Source organism: Penicillium crustosum, assembly GCF_028827405.1.
Source record: "Penicillium crustosum strain IBT 35664 chromosome Unknown utg000001l_segment0_segment0, whole genome shotgun sequence".
NCBI classification, from domain to species: Eukaryota; Fungi; Ascomycota; class Eurotiomycetes; order Eurotiales; family Aspergillaceae; genus Penicillium; species Penicillium crustosum.
In genome coordinates, this window is record NW_026623122.1 from 1,005,736 (window position 1) to 1,033,508 (window position 27,773).

General features: G+C 49.0%; 13 protein-coding genes across 13 annotated transcripts; 6 read left to right on the plus strand and 7 right to left on the minus strand.

Annotated features, from left to right (window-relative positions):
• Window positions 1-2,013: 2,013 nt before the first annotated feature.
• Window positions 2,014-3,410, minus strand: N7487_000377 (uncharacterized protein; the record flags this gene model as incomplete). The annotated part of the gene is made up of 4 exons (XM_056868125.1): window positions 2,014-2,258; window positions 2,324-2,912; window positions 2,974-3,099; window positions 3,165-3,410. The coding sequence occupies 4 exons, from the start codon at window positions 3,408-3,410 to the stop codon at window positions 2,014-2,016; spliced, it is 1,206 nt and encodes a 401-aa protein (XP_056732909.1).
• Window positions 3,411-4,279: 869 nt separating this feature from the next.
• N7487_000378 (RidA family protein) lies at window positions 4,280-4,782 on the plus strand (the record flags this gene model as incomplete). Its single annotated transcript, XM_056868126.1, has 3 exons — window positions 4,280-4,331; window positions 4,415-4,488; window positions 4,558-4,782. The coding sequence occupies 3 exons, from the start codon at window positions 4,280-4,282 to the stop codon at window positions 4,780-4,782; spliced, it is 351 nt and encodes a 116-aa protein (XP_056732910.1).
• Window positions 4,783-5,627: 845 nt separating this feature from the next.
• N7487_000379 (HpcH/HpaI aldolase family protein) lies at window positions 5,628-6,428 on the minus strand (the record flags this gene model as incomplete). The annotated part of the gene is made up of 1 exon (XM_056868127.1): window positions 5,628-6,428. The coding sequence occupies one exon, from the start codon at window positions 6,426-6,428 to the stop codon at window positions 5,628-5,630; it is 801 nt and encodes a 266-aa protein (XP_056732911.1).
• Window positions 6,429-7,352: 924 nt separating this feature from the next.
• Window positions 7,353-8,858, plus strand: N7487_000380 (uncharacterized protein; the record flags this gene model as incomplete). The annotated part of the gene is made up of 1 exon (XM_056868128.1): window positions 7,353-8,858. The coding sequence occupies one exon, from the start codon at window positions 7,353-7,355 to the stop codon at window positions 8,856-8,858; it is 1,506 nt and encodes a 501-aa protein (XP_056732912.1).
• Window positions 8,859-9,078: 220 nt separating this feature from the next.
• Window positions 9,079-11,205, minus strand: N7487_000381 (uncharacterized protein; the record flags this gene model as incomplete). Its single annotated transcript, XM_056868129.1, has 1 exon — window positions 9,079-11,205. The coding sequence occupies one exon, from the start codon at window positions 11,203-11,205 to the stop codon at window positions 9,079-9,081; it is 2,127 nt and encodes a 708-aa protein (XP_056732913.1).
• Window positions 11,206-11,857: 652 nt separating this feature from the next.
• Window positions 11,858-14,866, plus strand: N7487_000382 (DEAD/DEAH box helicase; the record flags this gene model as incomplete). Its single annotated transcript, XM_056868130.1, has 4 exons — window positions 11,858-12,173; window positions 12,246-12,433; window positions 12,487-13,847; window positions 13,900-14,866. The coding sequence occupies 4 exons, from the start codon at window positions 11,858-11,860 to the stop codon at window positions 14,864-14,866; spliced, it is 2,832 nt and encodes a 943-aa protein (XP_056732914.1).
• A 402-nt stretch (window positions 14,867-15,268) lies between these two features.
• On the plus strand, window positions 15,269-16,108 carry N7487_000383 (uncharacterized protein; the record flags this gene model as incomplete). The annotated part of the gene is made up of 3 exons (XM_056868131.1): window positions 15,269-15,284; window positions 15,387-15,865; window positions 16,025-16,108. The coding sequence occupies 3 exons, from the start codon at window positions 15,269-15,271 to the stop codon at window positions 16,106-16,108; spliced, it is 579 nt and encodes a 192-aa protein (XP_056732915.1).
• Window positions 16,109-18,331: 2,223 nt separating this feature from the next.
• N7487_000384 (uncharacterized protein) lies at window positions 18,332-20,226 on the minus strand (the record flags this gene model as incomplete). Its single annotated transcript, XM_056868132.1, has 5 exons — window positions 18,332-19,143; window positions 19,228-19,627; window positions 19,720-19,798; window positions 19,861-20,003; window positions 20,077-20,226. 5 exons carry the CDS (start codon window positions 20,224-20,226, stop codon window positions 18,332-18,334), a joined length of 1,584 nt encoding a protein of 527 aa, XP_056732916.1.
• A 326-nt stretch (window positions 20,227-20,552) lies between these two features.
• N7487_000385 (putative DnaJ domain protein Psi) lies at window positions 20,553-21,785 on the minus strand (the record flags this gene model as incomplete). Its single annotated transcript, XM_056868133.1, has 3 exons — window positions 20,553-20,849; window positions 20,914-21,581; window positions 21,638-21,785. The coding sequence occupies 3 exons, from the start codon at window positions 21,783-21,785 to the stop codon at window positions 20,553-20,555; spliced, it is 1,113 nt and encodes a 370-aa protein (XP_056732917.1).
• Window positions 21,786-22,585: 800 nt separating this feature from the next.
• On the minus strand, window positions 22,586-24,502 carry N7487_000386 (putative C6 transcription factor; the record flags this gene model as incomplete). The annotated part of the gene is made up of 1 exon (XM_056868134.1): window positions 22,586-24,502. The coding sequence occupies one exon, from the start codon at window positions 24,500-24,502 to the stop codon at window positions 22,586-22,588; it is 1,917 nt and encodes a 638-aa protein (XP_056732918.1).
• A 157-nt stretch (window positions 24,503-24,659) lies between these two features.
• N7487_000387 (nuclear transport factor 2 family protein) lies at window positions 24,660-25,501 on the minus strand (the record flags this gene model as incomplete). Its single annotated transcript, XM_056868135.1, has 2 exons — window positions 24,660-24,901; window positions 24,967-25,501. 2 exons carry the CDS (start codon window positions 25,499-25,501, stop codon window positions 24,660-24,662), a joined length of 777 nt encoding a protein of 258 aa, XP_056732919.1.
• Window positions 25,502-25,928: 427 nt separating this feature from the next.
• Window positions 25,929-26,355, plus strand: N7487_000388 (uncharacterized protein; the record flags this gene model as incomplete). The annotated part of the gene is made up of 2 exons (XM_056868136.1): window positions 25,929-26,016; window positions 26,096-26,355. The coding sequence occupies 2 exons, from the start codon at window positions 25,929-25,931 to the stop codon at window positions 26,353-26,355; spliced, it is 348 nt and encodes a 115-aa protein (XP_056732920.1).
• Window positions 26,356-26,404: 49 nt separating this feature from the next.
• cpa1 (carbamoyl-phosphate synthase (glutamine-hydrolyzing) CPA1) lies at window positions 26,405-27,769 on the plus strand (the record flags this gene model as incomplete). Its single annotated transcript, XM_056868137.1, has 1 exon — window positions 26,405-27,769. One exon carries the CDS (start codon window positions 26,405-26,407, stop codon window positions 27,767-27,769), a length of 1,365 nt encoding a protein of 454 aa, XP_056732921.1.
• Between the last annotated feature and the right edge of the window lie 4 nt (window positions 27,770-27,773).

The window sequence follows — 27,773 nt, forward strand, 5'->3', positions numbered from 1 at the left end:
CTGTCATGTCTTTTTGGTGGTCTTTTAGATGGTCGTTTATATGATCGTTTTTGGTAGTCTTGTTTAGTGTTCCTTTTTAGTGTTCTTTTTTAGATGTATACGAAACTGGGATGTATAATCTTTGAAATGTGAGTACCTGGGATGTACATGCCCTCCTGCGGGATCAGGCGCCTTCCCTTTTGGGTATAAATACCCTTTCCCCTCTTCTTCTTTCTTCCTTCTCCTATCCCACTCCTAGGACCTATTGCACATGTGAGGGGTGGGGTCATTACGGAAGATTTCTCGGATGCAGGATGAAGCATGTGCTCACGGCGAAAGGGAACATGAAAGATTCCTACGACTACAAGCGGCAAGAACAGACGATCCACCAAATTTGCGGGACTGTCAAAGCGAGCAGGATGAAAGAAGGAACGAAAAGGGGAAGGGTAGTGTAAGGGATGGGAGTGGGGGTGAATCAGAAGATGTCTAATAAGAGTTCTTTGGGGGAAGAGGGTGAATCGGATGGAGTTAGATTAGAGGACACTTCCATGGGAGATGACGAGGCTAGCGAGGAGTCAGATGTTGGGCCGTCGCTGTAATCCCGTCGCTCGGTTCCACTTAATGATGATCGCCAAGAGAAGGTGGAGATGGGAATAACGGGTGGAACACGACAGGAAGGTTCCCCAGGCAGTTCAACTGAGCTGCCTGACAGAGACTATCCTCCTGAATCACCACAGCGTACCAAATCCCGTCGAACCACTAGGCAACGTGGGGGTTCGATTACAGCTGAGGCAGCTGGAAAACGACATAGGACCACCGGGGAGCATCGCGAGCCCTAGTCAAAGGATCAGGCTGGAATTACGCCAGAAAGTCAAGACCATAAAAAGCAAATGGGTTCGACCAGAAAAAGCAGAAGGGCCGCTATCGAAGATGTACTCTAACCCCGAGAAGAAGTCCCGATGTAGAAGGATAGGGCCCAGAGAAATCCACCAGCAAAGAATACAACAGAATTTCGTGATGACGATAATGGAGTACGTGCAAGCCCAGCTCTCGCACACCGTTCAAAGTACCTCCCAGATCCAGATGAGGGCCCCAAAATATAGGCGAGAATTTACAAACTCGATTTCTATACTAAATTCCCAATAGAACTAGGATGACTAGGACGATCTAGGAGTTTAGGAATTCATTGCAGCCGTGGTATTCATCACGAACCAAAGTCACGCCGCTCGGATGTCCTCTTAAAATCAACGGTCTTGTCTCTCCACAACTATATACTTCAAATTTTGAGGTTCACTGTCCCTGGGTTCCACTATACGCAGTGGAACTTTGCCCGCTTCTACGAGTAGTTAAATCAATAATTAAAACAAACCACTACCATGAATGGTAATGGGTCGGATTTCAAATCCTAAAAGATATATCTATCATGGCGCTTTGAAAGGTATGGCAATCGATGGATTTGACTGCCTTCCACGGTGTGATCATCTAGGTAGCGACAGGATTCCCTATAGGAGAGATTGTGAGGCCGCCGGGTTATTCAGGCTCAGAGTTTCTAGCTTGGGGCGATATGACTATCTACCTATGTGGAGGGAAGAACCAAACTATGGACGACATTGAGTGTATTATCAACGTGCGCTACAACAAAGGGACCAAGGAAACTCCAACGAACTTCCCATTGAAGAGGATTGGTACGCTACCTCGGCCTGAATGGAACCTACTTTGCGTTGTCAAACTTATCATTATTGCCGCGTTTCGATACATAGGGGTCAAAAGTTTCTTGGTACTTTTTTAAAACATCTGATGAATATCTAAATCCTCCTACTCCACCACTATATGCTCATTTGGTACTAAAATAAGCAGTAACCGAAGAAGGAAATATATGTATGCACGTAGAATGTATAAATAAAACAAGTATCAAATTGAAACGCTACATATATCTAGATTTGCATACAATCTGTTGGCATAAATCATCCAGAAAAACAAGGGGTAATTAAGTCAAAACAACAAACACTTCCAATCATTGCCTGCATTATACCTTCAAACTGGCAGGACCACCTTGACACCCATGTACTCTCGTTGGTGCATAATCTTGCCATCAATGAGAACCTGGTCAGCACCAACTCTGTTGCGCTCTTGATCGGTGGGATCCGTAGCAGTAGCGATCTGGATTTCGCGCCATTGACGGTTGGTAGGCACAAGCTTTCCTTGGGATGTGAGACTCTTGAACTCCTTGTAGACACCCTGTTCCTCAACGCAGCCCACTCGCTGAATAAGAGGAGATTCTATAAAAGACGTCATTAGCGCGGTTCTTGTGATTAACCAATGTGCATGATCTCAATCCACTAACCTGTTGCGGGACCCATGCGCAAATCACCAACAGAACTGTTGAAGAGAACCAGAGAGAGACGCTCCTCCTTCAACTGATCGACAGGAGGCTTGTAAACACGGTGACGAGTAGCCTTGAAATGGCCACCAGAAACAATCTCCAGGGTATCACCGATGTTAATAACAAGCGCGCCGGGCTTGTAGGGTACGTAGTACCACTTTTCATCACGGCCCCAGATCTGGAGACACGAGATGGGGACAGAGAAGAGCAATGTTGTCAGACCGAAGTCAGTGTGTCCGTGCATGCGCAAACCCTTGGATGCCTCTTCGGTCTTCTTCTGGACGGGGCGGAAAAGCGCATGGCGGAAGTAACCCTCACCAGTTGGGCAACCGTGTGACTGGACGTTATCCCAGAGATAGTCATCGGGCAACTCGAGGACGCGAGAGAAGAGGGTAAGGAGGCGACGGTTGACGGACTTGGTCAGATAGTTGGCGAACTCTTCGATTTCGTCCATAAAGGGGTGTAGGCATTTAGGCACACGGTTGATGTCGTTCCAGTCGGGCTTGTACCAGTTGAATTGCTCAATGCCATCTTCGGGCCCACGTTCGCGCTAATCACAGAAAGGAAGAGTAAGTAGAGGGTTGGTTGATGTATGAGGGAGATCCTCTTACCTTAAATCCGTAAGGGTGCTTGTAACCAGACCAAACACCAGTTTCAGGATCGAACAAAAGGCGCTGCTTGTCCTCTTCGCTAATGTTGTTGTATAGATACTGTGCGAGAGAGAACTGACGGTGGAGCTATTGGAAAAGATACGTTGTTAGCGACGCTGGGTTTGGAATGTGGCTTGATAACCAAGGCTTACCTGCTCGAGGGAAACTCCGTAGTTTTCGAGGAAAAGGAATCCATCATCACGAATGGCGCCCTTAACCTGTTGGACAAGTTTGTCAACAACAGCAGGGTCATCCGAGTCCAACAAAGAAAGATCAATGGAGCTAAGCTCGGCAAAGTTCTCCTTCTGCTGAGTGACCGGTGGGGGAACCCATGTCGGGACAAAAGGCTTGCCAGGCAGGTCAGCTGCAGGAGGATTGAAGGGGGCAGAAATTGGCATGGTGATGTATATGCAAAGAATGTTCAGTTCTGTGATTGATGCTGAAGACAATACAAGGAAGATTATCTGATCGAGTTCTATATCTTTATATACCAATCCAATGATGAGACATGAACCCTATCGGTATATCCGATATCCGGGGAGGGAAGTATGGCATGCTTCGTTCCGTAAGATTAGACGCGATGAGAGCAGGAGGATTATCGACGACTGCTAGTGCGCCACTAAGATTTTGGCGTGATAATCGTGATGTTGGATGCTCCCTGTTACACTTCCCCACATTTTCCCGATGGTTCAGCTCACCTCTCATGTTTTGTTATCATAAACGGGGCCTCGGGGGGCTCCTCTGCCTTAGTCGTATCTATGGACGTTGAACCTAAGCATAAACGATAAGGTTGGCGCTAGACCCGGATTGGAAGAGTACCTTACGGCCGGGCATTGCCGGGGAGGAGTGCCCAGGTGGAGATATATACAGGTCATGATTGCGGCCACATGATCAATTCTGATTGCAACGCATGACTTTACACACTGATAAGCCTTTTGCGAGAAATGGCCGCAATAATGAATCTAACACAATGTGCTCCTCCCATTTCACTCCTCCCACTCCTCCCTCCCACTCCGCCCGCCATATTCCCTGGAAGAGTGATACCAAATAAACTAATACCAAAAAGAAACTGCTCCTCCATTGCGATAGTGAGAATTGCCCCGCCTCTTGATTGGCAAGATGCCTCCTCGGATAGAGAGGTATGAGGGGTAGCTTGAGCAATTTAAACAAGCTCAATTTCTAGTACTTCTGAATTTCAAACTTCTTGACACACTCTTGAAACTACACTATCACAAACTCCCAACACTCTTCAAAATCACCAATCAAGATGTCTCGTCAACTCATCTCCAGCGAGAAGTTCCCTACCAAGCCTCACAACTGTGAGTATCTGCATGCAAAACACCTTGCATTCTCTTGAAGAATGAACAAGAAAGAAAAGAAAGTTACTAACCAAGTTATTCAGGCCCTGCCGTCAAGGTCCCCGGGCTCGTCTTTTGCGCAGGCCAGACTGCCACAGGAGAGATTAAGCAGGCTACTGTAAGTTCAATTGCACAAACAGTCATCGGATAATAAGGCATTGGCTGACTCTTTGTTACTATTACACAGAGAACCGTTCTGCAGAACCTGAAGGAGGTCCTCGAGCTTTCCGGATCTTCCCTTGAGCAGGTTGTCAAGTACAATGTCTACCTCGCCGATATGAAGGATTTCGCCGCTATGAACGAAGCCTACATCGATTTCCTCCCACAGCCCATGCCTTCGCGCTCATGTCTTCAAGCGGTTGCACCCGGAAATGGCACCGTCATTGAGATCGAGTGTATTGCGCAAGCTTAAATTATGATATTATGAAAATGGCTAGAATATAGACGAAAATTAAAATGTTTTAAATACAGTATCAAGTTGCCATATTATGTAGAGTAGAGTAAGCAATGTACTACATAATTGTTAACTGGTATTTAAACGAAGTAGCTAGGTATTACCAATATGGCCTTGATTAAGCGCATGTGTACTAGTAAAGCTGAAACACTTCCGTATCATGTGTATGTGTTCTTTAAGCAACGAATAACTAGTTATGTACAAATTAATAATTTGCTTTTTCTTTTCCTCAATTTTTGGCTAACCCGATTAGGCAGGAAGGGAATATGTTGAAGATGAAAAGGACTAGTAGACTTTAATTTCCTATGTCTCAGCCAAGCTAGATCGGAGATTCTCCGAACTCGATTTTAGATTTAATTGATGTAGAGAGGAGTACGGGCGATTATGCAAGTATGTCACCCGTTCATAAATCTCTCATTGGATATTACCTCACCGAGTCTTTCATCGCCGGAGACATACACAACAAGAATCGTTAGGTTCTTTTTAGATATCTTTTGGCTGTCTTTTTAGATATACACGAGGGCGGTAAAAAAAAGGGCCTATTCTATATGAGAGACTTTTCTACATATAACCTTTGACTATAAAATTAGTTTCCGATCCCTGGCCGGGATATACCTTCGCATACTTGTAAAGTAGGAGTGGATCTAAATCAATGCCTGGCAATATGAATCAATGAGCGTGTTATGAACCTAGTGGCATACTTAGTTGCCCATAGAGGTAAAGAAGTATAGAAACTTAGTTTATCTATTTAAAATTTTATATACAAAACTCTATCATAATATGCCATAAAATCATCTGCCCTCTCATGAACGAGCAATATCAAACTCTGCCATGTACCAGTTCTGAATCGCCTTGGTGTCACCAGTGATGGCGACGGTATCATACTTCTCCCGAGCCTCCTTAGCCGCAGTACCATTGTTGACCATGCGGCCAGCCCACTTTCCGTGTTTGCGGGCAGCAGCAATGATCTTATCAATAGCAGCAACAAACTCAGGCTCATCGCCGCGAGCAGGTGTGTATCCAAGCAGGGACTGAGCAAGATCGTTGGGACCAATGAAGACAAGGTCCACACCGGGCACAGCGCAGATAGCATCGACGTTTTCGACACCGGCGCGGGTCTCTATTTGAATCATGGTGATGATGGTCTCGTTGGCGGACTTCATGTATTCAGGAGTTGTGAGGCCGTGGCCGATTGCGGGGAAGGCTGAGCCCTGGCCTCGCACACCCTGGGGAGGGAACTTGGAAGAAGCGACAATTTGCTCTGCCTCTTCGGCGTTGTTGATCTGGGGAACCATGATGCCATGGGCACCGGTATCAAGGGCGCGCTTGAGGATATCGTGGGCGGGGCCACGGATGCGGATGACCGGGGAAACGCCGAGGGCGGAGATGGCAGAGACAGAGTTATGCATGGCATCGTCGCCAATGTGTCCGTGCTCGCAGTCAATGATGATACCATCGACACCGGTCAGGGCAACGATCTGGGCTTGGCGGATGGAGGGAATGGCCATAAAGGTCATGAGCGGGAACTCGCCAGCCTTAATCTTGTTGAGGAGTCTCAATCGAGAGTTCTCGATTGAGGTTGTAAGGGGGGTAGGGTAAGCCATTGTGATGGTAGAGTTATTAGACGGTGGAGGTGGTTTTTGGAGTTGTCTGTTGAGGGTTTGAGAGTGAGATGAAGACGAAAGAGGTCGATAAGATGCTAGTTTAAGTATCATTTATTAATTTACGTATCCATAACCCCCTCATTCATCTGGAGTGAAGATAGAAAACATGGACCAAAAATGAGGAGCTTAGACATGGTCAACATGAGCTCTTGGATGTAGTTAGGGCAGACTAGTGGCAAATCTCGGGGTGGCTTATCGCCTAGTTACAGTTCTGATTAGGGGCCCACCTGAAAGTGTCGGATTCTATGCGGGACTTGCCTCCGAGATTGTGGATTTTGTCAGGATGGCCACTAACATTTACCGTCCTCCGAAAGAAAAGCCCACCTGCTCCTCCCAAAAACTTCTTATCAACCTCGGGGATATGCGAGAGCTCCTCCCAAGCCTAGCTTAATGCACCCCAGATTTCAACCAAACTCTGCATCTGGGGTAATAGATTCCAATTGGACAGATAACCATTGGGCGCTCATGCGTACTGCTATCTCCAAAGCCTATCTACTCGTCTCACTTATCAACTACGAATGACCGGATCTTAACCAATCTCGACCAATGAATGCCTCGAGATTCCTTGAAAAGGAGTTCTGGTCATTAGTTGACTCCCGAGGTCGGATATTGGTAATGACTCTCCGCTAAGTCGGCAAATGCAGAGACTGGGTTGAACTATATAGAGGGGAGCTCAAGTATCGTCTCGAAGATCCAACCTGCAACCTGCAACACTCTCTGTTGCAACACAGTCTCCATTGTTTATTATCGTTTCGAAGATCGAGCCTGCAGCCTGCAACCTGCAATACTCTCTGTTGCAACGCAGTCTCCATTGTTTATACTCGCTGTGGTCTTGGCAAGCACCACAAGCACTACTCCTTCCTCATGTCTTTCCCTATGGACAAGAAAGAGTCTGTCCTAGCTGAAGACAATGTCTCGTCGGCAGAAGGACAAGTCGATGCCTACAACCGCATGCCAGAATCACTTCGTGCACTCGGCGACGATGAGTTCGATGCTCTCAAGAAGAAGATCGTCCACAAGATCGACCTCTTCGTCCTTCCAACCATTGGAATCCTCTATATTTTGAATTATATAGATCGTCAAAACCTCAGCTCGGCAAAACTTCAGGGCATCATGGAAGATCTGAACATGTCTACTGAGCAATTTGCCACGGCTGTTTCCATTCTATTTGTCGGTTACCTACCATTCCAAATTCCCAGCAACCTCATCATTACAAAGATATCCCGACCAGGCATGTACATATGTGGTGCCGTGACAATCTGGGGTGCTATATCGGCTTGTACAGCGGCGGTCACAACATATGGTCAACTCCTCGCTGTTCGAGCCATCCTCGGAGCCGCCGAAGCCGTTTTCTTCCCCGGAGCCATCTATTACCTTTCTGCCTGGTACACAAAGAGGGAGCTAGGAAAGCGTATTGCCGGGCTATACATTGCCCAGCAAGTTGGAAATGCCTTTGGTGGTCTCTTCGCCGCAGCCATCCTTCAACTTGATGGGCACCACGGCATCCGCGGCTGGAGATGGCTATTCATCATCGAGGGCAGTGCCACTGTCGGTATTGGCATCATCTGCGCCTGCATCATGCCAGAATTCCCCCACAACAGCCGCATCCTTTCCCAGATTGAGCGCGACTGCGCTGTATGGCGTATCGAGTCCGAGGCTGGTGCGGCAGAGGGCACAGAAGACGAGAGCGTGTTGAAAGGGTTTGCCAAAGCCCTCCGAGACCCCAAGCTGGTCCTGCTCATCTTTTGCAACATGCTATCCCAAACACAAGGCTCCATCGCCAACTACTTCCCCACCCTTGTGGCCTCGCTCAACTTCTCCAGCACGATCAGCTTGCTTCTCACGGCACCCCCCTATATCCTCGCCGGTCTCGTCTACTACGTCCTCATGTTCTACTCCGATCGAAAGAATACCGTATACCCTATCATCATCCTTTGTATCTCCATCTCGATCCCGATGTATATCATCCCGATGGCCAGTACCAACGTCGGTGCTCGCTACTTCTCGATGATGATCCTGCCCTTCGCCTCTGTCGGTCCTCAGCTACTCCTATACAAGACCATCAACTTGCATCTTGCACGCCCCATCTCGAAGCGAGCGGCTGCCTCTGCTTTGGTTAATGCTATCGGTGGTACGTCCAACATCTGGGCCTCATACCTATACTTTGGAGAGCCCCATTTCTATGCTGCCTTCGGCACGCTTATGGGTGCTGCTGTCTTGTTCGGGTTCACTATCACTGCATACCGCTGGCTCGTCTTGCGCGAGAACAAACGTTTGGATTCTGGCGATCCCGTGGAAATCGCCAAGGTGATCAAGGGTGGCGTCACAGAGGAAATGGTACAGCTCAACTGGCGCTACGAGATGTACTAATCAATAGCTATGTTGTTTTTTATTTTGTTTATTGCTAATGTATTGCTGGGATCAAGATATGGGTTCGTGTCACATGGTTATAGTTATGGTATAGTTTAGCTTAGGGAAATGGATATAACAATGGAATATAGTTGAGAATGATTGGATTGTTCAAACCTGCGACAAAATACTAACACAAGACAAATATTCGTAAATAGTAAGAGCATAAGAAGACCGTTATTCATTTGTCTAACTCATCCAAACACGACAAGATGAGTTTCCCAATCTGCCATTTCTGTCTTCGCTGGAAGACCTTTCTCGCCCACATCAGAGCCCCTTCCGTATCACCATCATGGACGCCCACAGCATCCATTGCACCGGGTAGTCCACCATGTATTAGTTGCCATGCAATCAAAAAGGCTTTATACGCATACAAGGTCACCCACGGCGCTTCAGAGCCCAGTATGACCGTTTCATTCAAATATCGTAGGAACCAGTTGACATGCGGTTGTATAGCTTTGGCCGTGTTTGGATCGCACAAAAACTGTGACGGTCCTAGGTATGTTGACTGACTAAGAACGGCGTCTATGCTTCCTTCCACAATGCCGCCAGTATGAGATGGTGACCACATCTGCAGCTCGATCATGGCAGTCTCCCAAGTAGCAGCGCATGACGTCGCATGCTTTGTTTGCGCTGTGTTATTTCCAGGGCAAATAAATGGACTAAGTGCGACCAGGGACGATCTTAATGCCCCGAATCGTTCCATACTCAGCATCCCCGTCATTGTAGACCAACCTGAGATTTCCCGGGCGCTAGAGATCAGAAATTGCGCAATGTTTATAGCACCGTATGGGTCGAATGTTGGAATGGAGGTGATTTCGTCATCGGAAGAAAGGAAGCGTCGAACAGCATCAGTGTATGTGACCGAGGGGCCGGAATTTCTTGCAACAAGCTGTCGATGAGCCCATTCGGCAGCAGACGATGATGACCATTGGTCTTCTGGACATGGCATTTCATGCTTGATTTCCAGATGTGAGATTGAGCGGGGAATAGAAAGGAATTGGTACCAAAGCGCGTCGATTTGATGCACTGCAAAAAGGGTCCGTTTGTGTGACTCAGCTTTGACAAATTCCCGCCATAATGACTCCAAATCTGCGGTCGTACCCAACTCAACAGTCATTGGCTGTGTCATTCGTCCAGTGCGAACCAGAGAGATGATATGCGAATGCATCTTGAGGCCGCATGCTGAGTTGTCGCCACAAAGGTACATCATGGCACAGATTTGAAGGAGCAAGTATGATTGAACCAGTGTGGTAATCATTGTTGAAGCATCGGGTCTTTCTTCATCAGAAGCAAGGAGAGCTCGAGCTTTATGGAAGCAACGTATAGAAAAGCTTTCGCCTGAGCCTTCTTGGTCCCCGCATTCTGGGTCTTCGCCATATTGATAGGCGAGGCAAAGCATACTGAGGACTAAATGAGGAGGAACTTGTGTCGGATCAAAAGTCGAGGAATGGAGGAAGGGGAGGAAGTGGGAGACTGAGGCGAAAAATAAATTGCAGCCTCGTGAGATTTGCAAGGAAGTCGGGGCCCAATCGTCTTGGAGTCGAGGGATGTCATTCGGTGACAATCTATCCAAAATCGGGTGACTAAAACTGTACTCGGCTAGGCTTGTATCGAGTGGCTCGGCTTCCGAGGTGGACATCGGATGTAGTTGGTTGTCAAGGTGATTGGTGGGCTTCAGGAAGGATGTCCCTAATAGTAAGCTCCGTTCCAGATCTGTAGCATCCTGGACAATCTGATCGATAAGAGCAGAGTCGCTCGTCGTTGATTGGTGTTGTAACATGTCTCTTGTCAGTTGTGTCTTGGTTATCCCGGTCCTTGGCGTAGCAATATTTGGATTTTCCCTGGGGTGGCCACGGTCAAATTGCTGCTGCTGCTGCTGCTGATACCGCACCACCGGGCGCCAGACCGCATCACTATCGAACCTCGTCTCCTCTCCTGGGCTCGAGTGCACGGATCCGGGAGATGGCAAGCCACCATTGCTTCCATTGCTTCCTGTAGGCGACACCGCTGTCGGCGATACAGAAGAATTCAGCCTGTCTTGTCTGGGAGCTGGTTGGCGCTGTGTTCTCTTCGTGACTCGGTGCTGCTCATGCTCTGGATGTTTCCTCTTCATGTGGCGATTGCGCAAGTCGGGACGGGAGAAGGTAGCGTGGCAAAAGTCACAAGGAAGCGACGCTTCAGCCTGAGAGCGGTTGTGTAGTGTTGCATGTCGCTTGAGGTTCTCATGTCGAGTAAATCGACTTTGACAGACGAGACATTGGAATGGTTGATAGGACGGCATAACTTTGATCTGCGAAACTGACATGATTCGTAACGAAAGGGGGTAAATATGGCTGCCAATGCATCAGTGGGAACCTCTCAACAACCTTGGAGCGGATAAAATCCGGGGGACGGGACATACCCCACGCCGGCGTCGGGGTTTCTCCGCACGACAAAGGATTACCTCCGGACTACTGACAACAGTATAGACGAGAGTATAGATGGGACGGTACAGTGCAGGAGCATTCATAAATTATTTTTTGATAAACTCTCGTCTCAGTCATCAGCTTGTTATCGTACTCGCATATCACCTAACCTTGTCCAGACCCCCCCGTGGGGCTTGCCCTATACCGAGCGTCCACTCAGCGGGCGGCGAGTTATCAGCATATCTTTTCACGTGATGCATGCCACGTGATTAGCCCCGCTTTCATATCAGTCACGTGTAGTCGTGCCTTGACGCGTCGGGCGCTAAACCCAATTGGTGAATTATATGGCGTAATGTGATAGCTCTGGAGTGAACAATCCATATGATCTATTCATCGGTGGTCCTTTGCTGCTAAAAATTGACACTCGAGAGACTATTTTTGAGAAATAGCATAGGGCCCCGGATATATTTGCACTTCCCTGACCATCCACGGTCGTCTCCCCATCTTCATCATTGCCAAAGCTTGTATCAACTGCGTTGAAGGCAGAGAAAAATGGCAGGAAAACGCAAGTCTGATATATCTTCTACCGAAGATCAGCCTGGTCGTGCGCCAAAACTCACTCGTGTAGCTCCAACTTTGAACGCCGAAAAAGCCAGCTCAGGCCAGAGATTCGGCGAGACCGTCGACTACATTCCGTTGAACCAGGATACTAGCACAGGCGAGAGATTTGGCGAGTCTGCCGACTTCATTCCACTGAATCAACTCTCGCAAGTAGTTGGTGCCGATGAAGAGGACGAAGAAGCGCTCGATGTGATCCAAGGATCTCAGGAAGAGGATGAAGCCTCTCTAACAACCTCCATCCTCTATGGTATGCTCCTTTTTAAATAATATCGGTTCCCCCTCATCTATTCTAAAAACTATACTAAACCACACCAAATAGGTATTGTTTCCACAAAGATCGTTGGTGTGCGTTTTTATAGGGGCCGTGCCAACCCAGGTGAACGTGTCATCATAAATCGGGAGGCCAATAATCAATATGATCGCAATGCTATTAGAGTTGACAATGTCATGGGTGCCCAAGTTGGCCACATTCCACGACAGATGGCAGCGAAGCTGGCATCCTACATGGTAACGTTCCAATAATATTGCTTTCGGGGCATTGCTAACGTTTGCTATCAAAGGATGCTCGCGATCTCATTATTGAAGGCACATTGACTGGTGCGATTGGAGATTTCTGGTGCCCGGTTGATTTGAAACTTTTCGGGACTCGCGATCCTACCAGACGATCCAATCTGAAGCAACGAATGCAGAATGACAAGCTTCCTGTTCGCCAACTGAACGAGTTGGAACGCGAGGAACGCAAGGCAGAGAAAGCAACCGAGAAACAGCTGAAGGAGGCCGCAAAGAAAGCTCGCGCTATGGCTCTTGGCAAAGCTGCAACACAATGGCAAGCCAACCAGAACTCAGAGTATGCGAACCTCTCGACCCCGACGGGACTTGGTGGCGAGCAAAATGAGAGCTTGGAAGAACTCCTTAACCAGAGCTCCACCTTCAATCCCCGAGATATTGGTCAAGTTGTAGAAACTTTCGGACAGAAGGAGTCTGACCTGGTAAATATGCCGATGGTCGATACTCCACCCGGCCTTTCCACCCAGTTGCTTCCATATCAGCGCCAGGGGCTAGCTTGGATGATCAAGCAAGAATCGCCAAGCCTTCCTACAAAGGGCTCCGATGATATCGTGCAGTTGTGGAAACGGACAAATACCGAATTTCTCAATGTCGCAACAAATTATGCCACGGCCACGGAGCCAGTCCTCGCCAGCGGTGGCATTCTTGCTGATGATATGGGCTTGGGCAAGACAATTCAGATCATTTCTTTGATTCTTGCCAATGTAAAGCCTCTCACTGCAGGCTCCTCTAAGACCACTTTGATCATTGCCCCTGTCGGTGTCATGAGCAACTGGAGGAATCAGATCCAGGATCATGCGCACAAGGAGACCGCCCCGAGTGTCTTGATCTACCACGGCTCTGGAAAGAAGGAAGCTGCGAACTTGGCAAAGTATGATGTTGTAATCACCAGCTATGGAGCCCTGGCCCTGGACTTCAATCCGAATGCCAATAAGCCACCTATTAAGGGCATCTTTTCGCTGCATTGGCGTCGTGTCGTACTTGACGAAGGCCATACCATCCGAAACCCTAGTTCCAAGGCCTCCCTTGCGGCCTGTGGCTTGCGTGCCGACTCCCGCTGGACCCTGACCGGAACCCCCATTATCAACACTCTGAAGGACTTGTATGCGCAAATACGTTTCCTTAAGTTTTCCGGTGGCTTGGAAGATTTGAGGATCTTCAACAGTGTCTTGATCCGGCCCTTGACTGCAGGGGAGCCCGAGGCTCGACTGCTTCTTGAGGCTCTCATGGGCACCATCTGCCTGCGACGTAGGAAGGATATGGGCTTCATCAATTTAAAGCTGCCTGAGATGACATCTCGGATCATTCGAATCAAGTTCAATGCCCATGAACAGGAGAAGTACAACGCTTTCCAGTATGTATCGAGTCACTACCAGTGAAAACACATTTGCTAACAACAATCATAGAACGGAGGCCAAAGGTGCTCTTCTCGACTTCAAGGATAAAGATGGTACGACCAAATATTCTCACCTCCTCGAGGTTCTTCTCCGTCTTCGTCAAGTCTGCAATCACTGGGCGCTTTGCAAGAACCGCGTTGACAAACTAATGAGCATGCTGGAGGAACACAAAGTCGTGCCTTTAACGCCTGAGAACGTCCACGCACTGCAAGAGATGCTGCAGCTCCAGATAGAAAGCCAGGAAATGTGTGCCATCTGCCTTGACAACCTTGAACAACCCGTCATAACCGCCTGTGCCCATTCCTATTGCCGGGGCTGCATCGAGCAGGTTATTGAACGTCAGCACAAGTGTCCGCTCTGCCGCGCAGATATCAACGAGAACAACACACTCGTCTCACCAGCTGTGGAACTGGGTGAAGACACAGATACTATTGAAGCCGACCCCGACAGTCCAAGCAGTAAGATCGAGACCCTGGTCAAGATCCTAACTGCTCAGGGCCAGACACCAGGCACAAAGACCGTGGTTTTTAGCCAATGGACCTCATTCCTGGATCTAATCGAGCCGCAACTTGAGCAGCGCGGGGTCAAGTTCGCCCGCGTAGATGGCAAGATGCAGTCTGTGAAACGCGACAACTCCATCAACTCATTCTCTAACGACCCTGAGTGTACTGTCCTCCTCGCTAGTCTAAGCGTGTGCAGTGTTGGCCTCAACCTTGTTGCAGCAAACCAGGTCATCTTGTGTGACAGTTGGTGGGCGCCAGCTATCGAGGATCAAGCTGTCGATCGTGTGTATCGGCTTGGGCAGAAGCGAGAGACAACAGTCTGGAGACTAGTTATGGAAGATAGTATTGAGGAGCGGGTATTGGCGATCCAAGAGCGTAAGAGAAGCCTTATGCTTGCTGCTTTCCGGGAGACGAAGAAGAAAGCTGAGGATCGAGGAACTCGCGTTGCAGACCTGGAGGCTCTTTTGCAATAAAGGCGTGACAGGGTGCTAGAGGTCAGATGACGGCTATATCTCTTTGCTAGTTAGTGGTCGACATAGCTAACATGAAAATTGTCTGATCTTCCTTTGTCCCATCTCCCTGTTTCTAGATTGCATGTGCTTCATCCCATCACAATATCTTTCCACTAAGCTACTGGGAAGGTATAAATACTCCCTCTCCATCTTCCCCTTCCCCTTCCCCTTCCCCTTCCCCTCCACCTTTACCTTCCACTTTTACCTTCACCTTCACCTTGCCCTTCCCTTTGACCTTCACCTCGACATTGGGAGCTCAGCTTCTGCCTCTTCCTTGCCCTTTCTTCCCCTTCCCCTAATCCAGCTGCACGGGTCCTGTGTGCGGCACCTGAGCAAGACTTGCACCTTTACGCGGTGTTCAGGATGAGTAGCCTTCATGGTGAAACTAAGCAAGTCCTGATTATCTAAAACTGAAATAGAATTTGGTATTGAAGTATTCATACACTGTCTACAGTAACCTATAGACTAGTAATCATAATAGCCCCATCCGCTTTTCAGTCTCATCGCTCGGGTCTGTGTTCGAGTTTCAATCGCATTTGTCTTGAGGATCATATCCAGTCTCTTCCACCTCACCCTCCGGATGTATTTTCGAGCTTTGACCAACTTCGACTCGAGGTCCATAACCTTTCGACGCAAACGCAGCCAGATGTCAACCCGACTACCTACCAGTACATGTATCCTGGAGACAACGGCCCTTCCAAGTGGACAGTTCTCGAGGTCGTTGCGTTCCTTTGTCGAAATGAACCGGTTCCATGGGCCTATGGCCTCGTCCCTCCCGATTTTGTGGCGCTAGAGGCAAGCATTCGCAACAACCTCATCGATGACAATTATTTGTTCTATCGCATCTGCGAGCGTAACATTCAAAGCCCCCCCGGGCTACGTATTATTCCTCATCGCCTATACGTGCTGTGTGGCATCGCGTGGCTGCAGCTACGATCCCCACGATTCACTCTGAGCCCGGTACATCCTCCAAGTCCAGCTCTTGGATATAAATAATCGTTAGGTCATTCTTCTTCTTCTTCTTCTTCTTCTTCTTCTTCTTCCAATCATGCTCCCGTAACCAACCACTGGTACCTGTATCCTATCTCATCATTCTTTGCTGATCTAACATTGCGTTAGGCTGGTGCCTACCAAATCGAACAGAGGAGGCCGGTATTTGTATACCGGATGATTGCGGGGAGCACCTTTGAGGAGAAGCTTTAAGGGGAAATGCTTTTAAAAGTCAGCTCGCATGTCGAGTGGGTTGACCAAAGCAACCTTGTGGGCATGTGGTCCAAGTCATAGGACCCATATCTTGCCCATTACACGACTAGTTCTCAAAAACGCGGCATTGACAAGTTCGTCCTCGATAAAGACCAAGGATGGTAAACGGGCTTCTATCGTCTGAGTATGCTGCGTGAATCATTGTGATCAAGCTCTCGGGTCACCGGGAGATAGACTAACAGCTACGGAACGGTAGTCGTGGAGACGCACTGCGCTTGCGACTCTTGCGCATTGATTCTCTGTAAGTACTCGTCGGGTTTGCTTTTTTGAGGTCTATTCTTTCTCTCGGTGTTATCTTTATTGCTATATTCACGTTTATTATATTCACATTGATAATTGCAGCTATCTTTCAATTATCTGACACTTTTAGATCAACTTGGATTTATCACTTAACACAACTCTTGTAAGATATAGTCGTACTTATTAAAGGCTATGCATAGAGAAGTCTTTGTGTAAAGTATTCTTTTTACTGCCTTGGTATGCATCTCAGAAGACATCCAAAAAGACGTAAGGCCGTATAAGACGCTGACTATTGTTATTCTTGTAATTGAACTAGCCTACCTAGGTAGAGGATCGGACAAGAACGTCGAATAGAGCACAATATGGGATTTTCAGTGGAGCACCATCGACTGTAGTTCTAGTCACATCCACTTCAGTACACGGATATGACTGCTGCATAATCGAACGGCTGTTGGAGGGGTGGCACGTTGCCGGGATTTTGGCGGAGGCTGTCAATGTAGGCTCTGGTCAAGGGTCGAGGGGCATTAGGTGGAGCAAGCTGCCATTGTTCAAAATGTACAGCGGTCTTCTTAGTAGATATAATGATCACTATACGTACTTCTCCATTGGAGGCTCCGAACCACCGTCTAGCATCTTGACGTAGTCTTGGCAGGCTCTCAGATACACCTGTTTCAACAACCACGGTGGGCCATAGCAAACTAGTACTAGACGGCCAGCGTGCAGAGGGGCTGAAGACTCGGTATCCCTATTTGTTCCGCGATGGGGATTTATATCGTGTCGCTCCGCCCCAACGATATTACTCACTGAGTCCCATACTATCCAGTTGCAGATTGACTTTCTGCAAGAGTTCCGTAGTGGTGTATTCATGGCGATACCCTGGGATGACGTGCAAAAGACCTGTACCACCTTCAAACTCAAACCGGTAGTTCATGTGAACCAATTGAGATGGGGCCCCCAGATGTCAAGGTGAAGAAATTCACCTGGTCTAGATTTAATAGATCTCTCTTTGCCAAAGGGGAGTACATGACATTGACCCTTAACGCAAGGCGTACATGTATTGAGCAACGTTCCATGCTTTACGGAGTGAGATAAATCTCAGTGATGACGAGAAGCACCTCAGATAGGAGTTGGGGTAGTAGTATAATTCGAAGTGAGGATGTTGTGAAAGATGAGTGATCAAGATGTAAGTAAAAGAAGATACATCAAAATTTATATATAGAATATGTTTTGTAACGGCCTTCGTATACATATAAAAAGGACATATAGAAAGATCATTAAAAATATGCACAACAGGCATGCAAGATGTTGTGTTTGATGGTAATGTCCGTTCAGGGGCAAACGCACCATCTGTACCACAACTTTGTGTGGTACATTTACATGAAACCCCTCAATCAGATCCATTGTTTTGCAAAGGAGAGCGAATGAATAGGTAAGTGATAAGTATGGCCTAAGAGTACGAAATGTGGCAATGATATAGATACATCAACTCATCTCGGAGCAGCTGTTTCGATTTCATTCTACTCCGTACACGGGAACTAATCTCAGGATGGGTGTTACCGACCAAACTGACGTGACGTGACTTTATGCCATGATCGCTTGCCCATGTAGCTAACACGGCATAGTTAGAATCCATCATCTTCTCCATCATGCCTTCGCTTGCGAATGGGGTACGGATTACAACTTTATATATTACTTCGTTAATTCTAACTGTTACTAGTGAGCCGGTCTCGCCTGCATGACAGCTTGAAGCTTTATTTGTGGCCGACGGTGGGTCCCACACTGATTATACTACTAAAAGGTCCATGCTATAGAATTTCTCATTGAGAAACTTGTAAGATGAACACCCCGAAATAAAGAGGAAAAGGAGATAGGAAATAATGGTCAATAGTGGTGAATAGAATTATCCAGTATCATATAAACCAATTATTCTTTCTTATCATGCGTAGTCTCGGCCCGTTTACTTCCAATGCCTGAAGACCAAGCAACACGAGCAAGTCGCCAAAGCACCCACATGAACCCAAGAGAGATAGCCGCACAAGTGCCAAGCTCAATATATTTACCCTGGAAGTAGCTATCCCCGCCCTCGAGTCGTAGAACCGGCACATCGATGTCCTCAACAAGACGACCACCCGTAGGCTGAAGCTGGTAGAATAGGGTTCGTGGACCGAACAAGCCGTCCCAACCGAGATTTGTGCGGTCGAACGGGTTCACGCTCATCTTCGTGTCGTCCTCAGTAGTACAGGCCCAGAATACGACGGGCCAGGGAATGTGGGCAGTGCGATGTCCTGTTTCGGAGGGTGGCAGGTAGCGCAGATGTAGAGGAATAGTGGCAGTCCAATTTGAGGAATCTGGTGTGCTGGTCCCGTCTTCGGCTTCTGGGGGGGTTGCTAGTTCAAGGAGCCAGTTTGAGCCCCAGCGCTGAACAACCCAGTCTGGGGCTTCAAGATCCATTTCGCCTGCTAGGGCGCGTAGGGCTACGAGGTTGTGTGAATCGAGGAAGAGTGGGTCTGTTGTTGCGAGCTGGTATTGATCTCCGAAGATGGTGGAGGGGAGTGTGAGATATGTGTGTAGAGCACAGGTTGCGTCGCTGGGTGCTGGTGGTCGTTTGAGGGATGATCGAGGCATGGATATGGACATTGTGGGGTGGAGGCCAGTTGGGGGAGCAAATGAAACGGTGTAGCTCGATGGTTCAGTTAGATGTTGGTGTCGGGAGGGGAATGAGAACATGGTTGGTTCTGTATAGGGAGTTAGTCGAGCCATTTCGGAGGACCAGCGATAGACAAAAGGGAAGTGATATGAGAAACGCCGAGGGCACATACTTAGCTTCTTATCCTGCCCAACAACTGCTAGCAGCCCACCCATCTTGATCTCCTCTGGCTCAAGCCCTGCGTCGGCACCCAGGAGACCGAACTCGATTTGATCGGCAGCGGATGTTGGCTTCTGAAACTGATCCGTCCAACCGCCCGTAGGTGGACTGTTCCAGAGCCCAGACACAGTTAAGGCGTGCGAATTGCTGTCATAGTCGATATCAACCGAGTCTGCAGAGAGCAGAGCATCGGCTTGGGTGTGACACTCACGGCCACCTGTACTGCTCTGGTTACAGACAGTATTCTGAATATATTCCACTAGAGATTGGACGGAAGGGAGGTGGGTGTAATATTGTAGGGAGGTCGAGGAAGCGAATCGTGTCGAGAGAAGCGGGGGTGTAATGAACGACTCCTGTATAGCAGATTCCGGGTCAGATCCAACACATGAAAAAAAAAGTATGGCTAGACAATGCCCCCGAAGTAAAATGAAGGGTTGCAAAATACCTCCTGCTTCGAACAGCCCTTAAACTGAGCGTCTTTGTTGGGCGCGACTATCGTGCGGAGCAGCGTGCACAGTGCTTCCCTATCGATAACCAAATCAGTCAACCGCAGTTTCCCAAACCCAATGTGTATAAGCGAGCTTACGAAGATGATTCCGAATTGAGTGGAGTATAATGCACATGCAGTCCAGGTGAAACCCGGCTGCTGAATGGCACGGCAGCATCGAAGGGTCTCTCGGAGGCCCAGCGGAGGTGGAGCTCATGGGATTGCTCGAGGACAACACGCAACTGAACACGACAAAATAAATCGGTTAGCATTTCTCAATTCTCAATAGGCTCTGCAATCGATAATCCTTCTCACCTCCTCCGGGAGCTCGTCCAGTCCGACCGTAATACGATCCTCCCGCGCGGCGTCCAGACCGCGGACGGAGAGGGATGACGCAGTTAACACAGCTTGCTGCGGGTCGAAGCCGGCATCGACGCGCTGGATGAAGGTGATTCTTCGTTTCATAATGTGTGTAGACAAATCGAGGGATATCAAGTGAAACGAAAGTAAACAGAAGTGACGACTTCCAAAGTTGATTTCTCCAAGGCGTCACCGGTTTCTCCGCATTCGCTCAATTGGGTTAGACTACAACATATGTTATATTACGTTATGTGGTCACGACTCATTCACATGCCCAGGTGGGCATCCTTGTATTCATACATATAAAGACTATCCTGTCAAATTAAAAGAGATTATTGAAAAACCTCATACAAAGGCTCGTTCATGTCATTGTCATTAAATACTCCCAGTTCACCCCAAACGCCAGGTATATGCAATCAAATTAAGTCCTTTTAAGGCAGCACATCCCGGAGAATGTCTTTTTGGGAGCTAGTCAAGCTAGTAGGGAAACTGACATTGGCACGGATGACCATGTCGCCGCGGTTGCTGGGGTTCTTGGAGCTCACCATGCCCAGACCGGGATAACGCTCTTCGTGGCCGGGTTGAGTTGGACCGGGCTTGGACACGCGGATGGACTTCCCGTCGATAGTGCGGACAATGCGCTCCCAGCCTGTCAGTGCTTCCTTCAGGCTGAGATCCACGGATGTGATAAGATTGTCACCAGAACGCTTGAAAGTAGGATGATCGATCTGTAAACGGTTGTTAGTAATGGTTCGTCAAGTGTATTTGTCACAGCCAGGGGCGGTCTCATACCTCTTTCACAATCAGATGAACATCCTGCCGTCCCCCTTCTTCCTGATCTCCGATATTTCTGTACTTGATCTTCGAGCCAGCACGCAGTCCAGGCTTGATATTGGCTTCCAAGGTCACCTCCTTGGTGGTGAGTTTGCCCATGCTGTCAAAGGCCTTGCTCTTCGTCTTGACCTTTTTAGTGGTACCGTTGTAGATTTCCTCCAAAGTGAGTGGCAGGTCTTTCTCGATGATAGTTGGTTCGGGTGTAGGTGCGCGTTTCGGTTTGGCGTATCCCGGACGGCTGCTACGGAAGCCAGCGCCTCCACCGCCGCCACCCAGTCCTCCTGCGAGCATCGAGATAATATCTTCTTCATCCATGCCGCCCATACCACCCATACCGCCGCCGCCGTCCTTGGCAAAGGTGCGGAAGGTATCGTTGGCATCGCTGAAACTGAACCCACCGCCGCCGTGACCGGTCGAGAAGTGGAATTTCCGCCCTCCTCCACCGCCGGGCATGCCGCCGAAGTTGAATCCTCCAGGCATGCCACCTTCAAAGCCACCTCCGCCGGCTCCGCCTGCCCCTGGCGGAGGCGGTGCGGGGCCACCTCGCATCAGATATTCAAGGCCGAACTGGTCGTATATCTTGCGTTTTTCGGGATCGGATAGGACTTCGTAGGCTTGCGAGACCTCTGTTAAGAAAATGTTAGTCATATCTGGGAAACCGAAAGTGTGCGGGGTAACGTACCTTTGAATTTATCCGCAGACTGAGGGTTGTCTTTGTTCTTGTCTGGGTGGTGCTTCAATGCTGCCTTGCGGTATGCTTTCTTAATCTCATCTTGAGTGGCATCAGGCTTGACGCTCAAGGCGTCGTAGAGCTTACTCTCGGCAACCATAGTGCGGGGTAAGATTGGGTTTATGGGAAAAAGTAAAAGGTAGGTCGAAAACCGTGGGCGTCAAACCAAAGGTGCACACTTATGAACCAACGGGAATTTCTAACAGGAAAAAGAGTCCTGTGTGGGAAGTGCGAGAGAGTGCGGTGCACTTCGTGAATGAGGTAGAAGGTTCGAAGCGGAAAGGCGGATAGAGTGTAATGGAGGGAATTGAGAGTTGAAGGAATAGGGAAAATCAAAGTTCAAGGTCATGAGATTGAAAGAAGAAATAAAGCACAAAAAAACCTGCAGCAAAGAATATGAATGTACTTTGTACTTTGTACGTGTATGCCATGTCAGTGATCAAGGTGTCTGGTGAGTGACGTCACCCATCTAGTCTTGACGTGTGTGACTTGGGCACAATCGAAGTTTCGAGAAGTTTCGATTTAACAGCAACTCGACCGATTCGACTAAAACATATCAGAACTAGTATCTATACATTCTGTTTCAAGATTCGTATTCGTTTTGATCATTTTGGTTTTTTATATTTTCCATTTCAAGTTGAAGTAGACTTTTTGGATGCGATCTACAATTCCACGGCTTGTGGAGTATAGCAACTAATGTGGAGATACTCATGTCACTCCATCGATTCTCACCAATTCATCCATTCCTGTCCCCGACCCACAGTGCTATCCGGGATAAAAAAAGGAGAAAGGAGCGAAAACCGAAGAGGTATAGAAAAGAAGGAGGGTGTTTATAGTCCTTGGTACTTCCCGATGCCAAGGGCGACTGGATATTGTGTAGGCAACTCCGATGGAACCATGTCAAATTCCCATCTCAGGTAAAGGCCATGGGACATCCGTCATTAAAAATTGGTCTAGATCAAAGTTCTGTAGACTTGGCATATCGATCATCAAATCCCCTAGCCATGAGAACTCCGCATCTGATACCAGCACATCTGGCGCAGTCTGCTCCTGGTCCTGCTTTTGGCTTTGGTCGGTGAACGTCGTCCGTGCAACCGGCTTATCATTCTGATCGTCCGCAGGGGCCGCGGCAGCAGCATTGACCCGCAACACTTCAGCGAGGGCACGTGTATCATCCTCCTTTCGCCGCTGATGCAACGCAATAAGCAAATACGCCGTAGAATACGCCTCACGCATAGAAGGTGTATCATAGGCAGCGAGAACTTCACGCAGAGTCCGCATCGCATCAGCGAGCAGCGCCAACGCAGCCCGATTGTCAATCGCTAGAAGTGAGCAGACGACCTGAAAGGGGACATTGGCAACTTGGTGCCAAGGACAGGTGGAGGCAACCATTCCTCGCGCGGCACGGAGCCCGCGACCTGCCAGTGCAAGGACGCGGTCAAGGAGATTAGCGGATAATGGGCCGTGTGGGTTTAGAGCGCGGAGTCGGCGATAGATGCATAGCATTAGGTTGCATTGGACTAAGATTAGTGAGGGTTCGGAGTAGAGAAGATCCAAGACGGATGTGAGGGCGGTTTCAAGTTCTGGGAGATCTTGTGGTGATGGCCCTGTTGGGTCGAGGTTTTCGGAGAGTGGGAGAAGGTGGAAGAGCTCTGCGTGTGGGACTCGGGGTGGTGCTTGTTGTGCTGGCTTACGGGATGGGGGTGTGGTTGTAGGCGAGAGAGCTGTGGCGCCGTGGAGAACAACGCGGGAGCGGCCGAGGTCAAAGGAAATCCATGTGTTGAGGTGGCGAGCCATGCCAAAAAGTCTTCGCCGGGTTTCGGGGTCACTGGTGCTCTGGTGTCCTATATCGCCATCTTGGCTACCACCTGTCTCGGGCGGAGATGCTTGGAGAAGGTTTGCTGCTTCAGGATCTGAGGTTTCAAGGTGCAATCCTGCAGCTTCGATGAGATGCATTAGTGTACAACTGGCCATCCATGCAGCATGTGGTGACGCTGTCATACGTAGATACGCAGCACGCAACACCCACCCTGTCACTATGTCGATCGAGGGCGTTTCCGCTGCGAGGACACTCTTATCCAGTAAAATGCGCGCGGTATCAATGAGTCGAACTTCCATTGGTATGATCTCGCGCCGCGAAAATAGATACCCGAAGGCAGCTACACCGCATAGTACAGCATCATATGGCTGTTCCGCAGAATCAATGGGAGACGACGAAGATTCCCAGCGCTGTATAATTCGAGTAAATATCATCTTACGGTCCAGAAATGTATAGCATAAATCGACCTTCTCGAAGTAAATCGCTGCTAGCCGCCGCATCTCTTCCTGGGATATGATTTTGGTAATAGTCGTCGGTGTCGGCGCCGTGGCAGACATTAATGGAAGCGCCGACGATAGTGTTGGCGATAACTGCCTCTCACCGACGTTCCAGGCAAACAATTGCAATCGTGGTGCATGCGCCGGGTCAATTTTGAGCCCAAGTTTGCGAACAAACGCGGCGCCAGAGTTGGCCTGTAGGGAATGGGTAACGCCCTCTGAACCGCTTGCACGGCGGGGAGAAGCCTGTGCCGTAGCATTGGCTGCGGCACTGATAGTATTTGGAACTGCATTGGACCAGCCACCTGTAGGTCGTTCACTGGGAAGACTCGCTTGGTACAGACTATGGGATCTGGCGCGTTTTTTGCGTGCATTGTATTGGCATTCCGCTCCAGTTTGAGCGCAGGTGCTACAAGGTTGCCCACCTGAACATTTACGCTTTCGCGACTGACACAAAGTGCAAGCTAAACGCGAGCGCCGACGAGGCGTTGATTCGGACATATTTGGACATATTTGGAAAACGAAAACTACGGGGAACATTGCGGGGAGTTAGCTAAGTTGATGCCAAGCAAATTAGACATCTTCCCCTTTTCAAATTGAACTACACTTCGATTATATTTTTTTCTCTCTCCCTTTTCTTCGCCATTCATATTTCGGCTTAATCCTTGTATTTGCTTCCATTTGGATATCCCATCAACCCCTCAACTTCCTTCAGGTCCGGCATTCCCGCTGGTCCTGGCATGTACTGAAGATTGTCCCGGAGGGTCGTGCCATTCCACCATATTTCGTTCTTGTGCAGCGCATCCATAATCATCGGCGCATCGATGTAGGTGCGGATCTCGACCATCTGGCCATTATTCCAGCGTGTGAACCAGACATTGATGATATCGAACTTATCGCCTATAATAGGTCAGCAAGTCCGCAATAGCAATGGATGCTGAAGATGGAAGGATCTGCTTGCTCACCGGAATTCATCACGCCTTTAAACTGAATCTCCTCCACTGACCATTCAGTGTTACATCCGCCATATATGCCCTGGGGGTGAATCTCAAACAGATCTGCATGGTCAAAAAACAACATGCTGACTCGACGTAGTGCATTGACATAGAAATGCATTAGATCGTGGTAGCGGCCGGCGATCGGGTGATGTCCAACAACAGTGAAACTGACATTTTTGTGGATAAGCGTGAATAGTTTGCTCATATCTTTCTCGAGGTCTTTAAATGCGTCCCAAATGTGCATTTGAGACACATATTTGCAATCTGTGGATGGGTTCTCGAACTTGAACCCTTCTCGGCCATGGGGGATTGGGTCGTCCACAACTCCAGTGCCATTGCATTTGCCATCTGGGTCAACAATCCCAGTGCCATCGTCACATCCTGGGTTGAGAAGTGGACTCTGGGTGCTGTCTCCAAGGATTGAGGGATTGGAGCGTCCAAAAGTCGCCAAAGGCAGGAGGAATGCCAACAGGGCATAGGATATATATTGAGATAAAATCATTGTTTAATTTTTGTGATGAGAACACCAAAGGCTACTTGTCTTGCTCATTTTGCCTCATATTCAACGTGGTTCTTATAGCTGGTGCTACCTTCATTTCAATAATATGCCGTGATGGGGCTCTTGGTCGCCAACGTTGCTTTCCCTTGAGCACTACGTTGTTACTCGGAGCCTAAAGGAACCCTGTCTGTGACACAACCAAACCTACCGAGATTTTGCAATTGAATGGGAAGTTTCCCACACAAAAGACTGATAATGGAGCACCTCCTAGTGGCAAATAATGGCGCGGGCAAGGTGCACTGCTGCAATGTGCCATTGGGTGGGGCAATAGTGGTGTACGGTGTAGGGTGCACAGTCAACAGAATGCAGATCATCAAACTGTCTCAGTGATTTAATATTGCCTATATTTTCTTTAAATTTATATAAAAAAATGATGCCATTGAAAAAATGTGACCAATTCTCTGTGCCTGATATGCCTGATAACCGTGAAGATATCATTGTCCAGGCCGAACCCGGCGGTCCAAGGATTGGATGAGTCAGACCCCCTAAACCGATAACAGAAATTTGACACCCTCCGATTGGCCGACACCGGCAAAGTCGGTGAGTGCACGTGCCCACGGAGTCGGGGGTTGAAAAACCTCTTGTTTCCCTTCTTTTCCGTTCTCTTCCCCATTTTCTACTCCAAAGTCTCAACCAAAAAAAACCTGCATGCTGTGCTAAATAGCGAACCCCCCCCAACCTCTCTCTACCATACCCTGACTGCCACCTGCTCAGTCGCGCTTATGTGTTTGGCACCCTCGATTTTCACCTCCCAGGACTATATCTCGGACCACCTTTGGAAAGCCAACATCAACTGAATAGCACAAAGCTTTCTACTGATTTACAATTGTTACTTATAAAATAAAAATGATCTCCAACCTCTTCAAGGCAATGCCTTCTCGGGCCTCTGCCTTCGCCTCCATGAACCGCCCTGTTCAGGCTCGCTTCATGGCTACTGTGCGTCAGCGTGCCGCTATGGAGCCTGCTACCTTCACTATCCGTGATGGCCCCATGTTCTCCGGCAAGTCTTTCGGTGCCCGCTCCAACATCTCCGGCGAGGCCGTCTTCACCACCTCTCTGGTTGGATACCCCGAGTCCTTGACCGATCCTTCATACCGTGGTCAGATCCTGGTTTTCACCCAGCCTTTGATTGGCAACTACGGTGTTCCTTCTGCCGAGAAGGATACCAATGGACTTTTGAAGTACTTCGAGTCCCCCAACCTCCAAGCAGCTGGTGTTGTTGTTGCCGATGTCGCCGAGCAATACAGTCACTGGACTGCTGTCCAGAGTCTGGGCGAGTGGTGTGCCCGTGAAGGTGTCCCTGCCATCTCCGGTGTCGATACTCGTGCCATTGTCACCTACCTGCGTGAGCAAGGCTCCTCTCTGGCCCGTATTACCGTCGGCGAAGAGTACGATGCCAACGAGGATGAGGCTTTCACTGACCCTGAGCAAATCCACCTGGTGCGCCAGGTCAGCACCAAGCAGCCTTTCCACGTCGCCGCTGCTGATCCTCACTCCCACGTTGCTGTCATCGACTGTGGTGTCAAGGAGAACATTCTCCGCAGCTTGGTTGGCCGTGGCTCCAGCGTCACTGTGCTCCCCTTCGACTACCCCATCCACAAGGTGGCCCACCACTTCGATGGTGTCTTCATCTCCAACGGCCCCGGTGACCCAACTCACTGCCAGGACACCGTCTACCACCTCAAGCGTCTGATGGAGACCTCCCAGGTCCCCATCTTCGGTATCTGCCTGGGCCACCAGCTTCTGGCTCTTGCCACTGGTGCCAGCACCATCAAGCTGAAGTACGGAAACCGGGCTCACAACATTCCCGCTCTTGACCTCAGCACTGGTCGCTGCCACATCACCAGCCAGAACCACGGTTACGCCGTTGATGCTTCGACTCTGCCCTCCGACTGGAAGCCGTACTTCGTCAACCTGAACGATCAGAGTAACGAAGGCATGATCCACAAGTCTCGTCCCATCTTCAGCACCCAGTTCCACCCCGAGGCGAAGGGCGGTCCTCTCGACTCATCCTACCTCTTCGATATCTACCTGGACTCTGTGCTGAAGTACAAGAACAACCAGGCTGGCCTCTACCCCCAGCGTGACAGCCGTCCCAGCCCTCTGCTGGTCGACCTTCTCGCTAAGGAGCGTGTGGGTGTCCAACCCACTATTGGCCAGCAGAATGTGGTGGCCGCCGCTGCTGCTGCTGCCATTGCCGCTTCTGCCTAAGCAT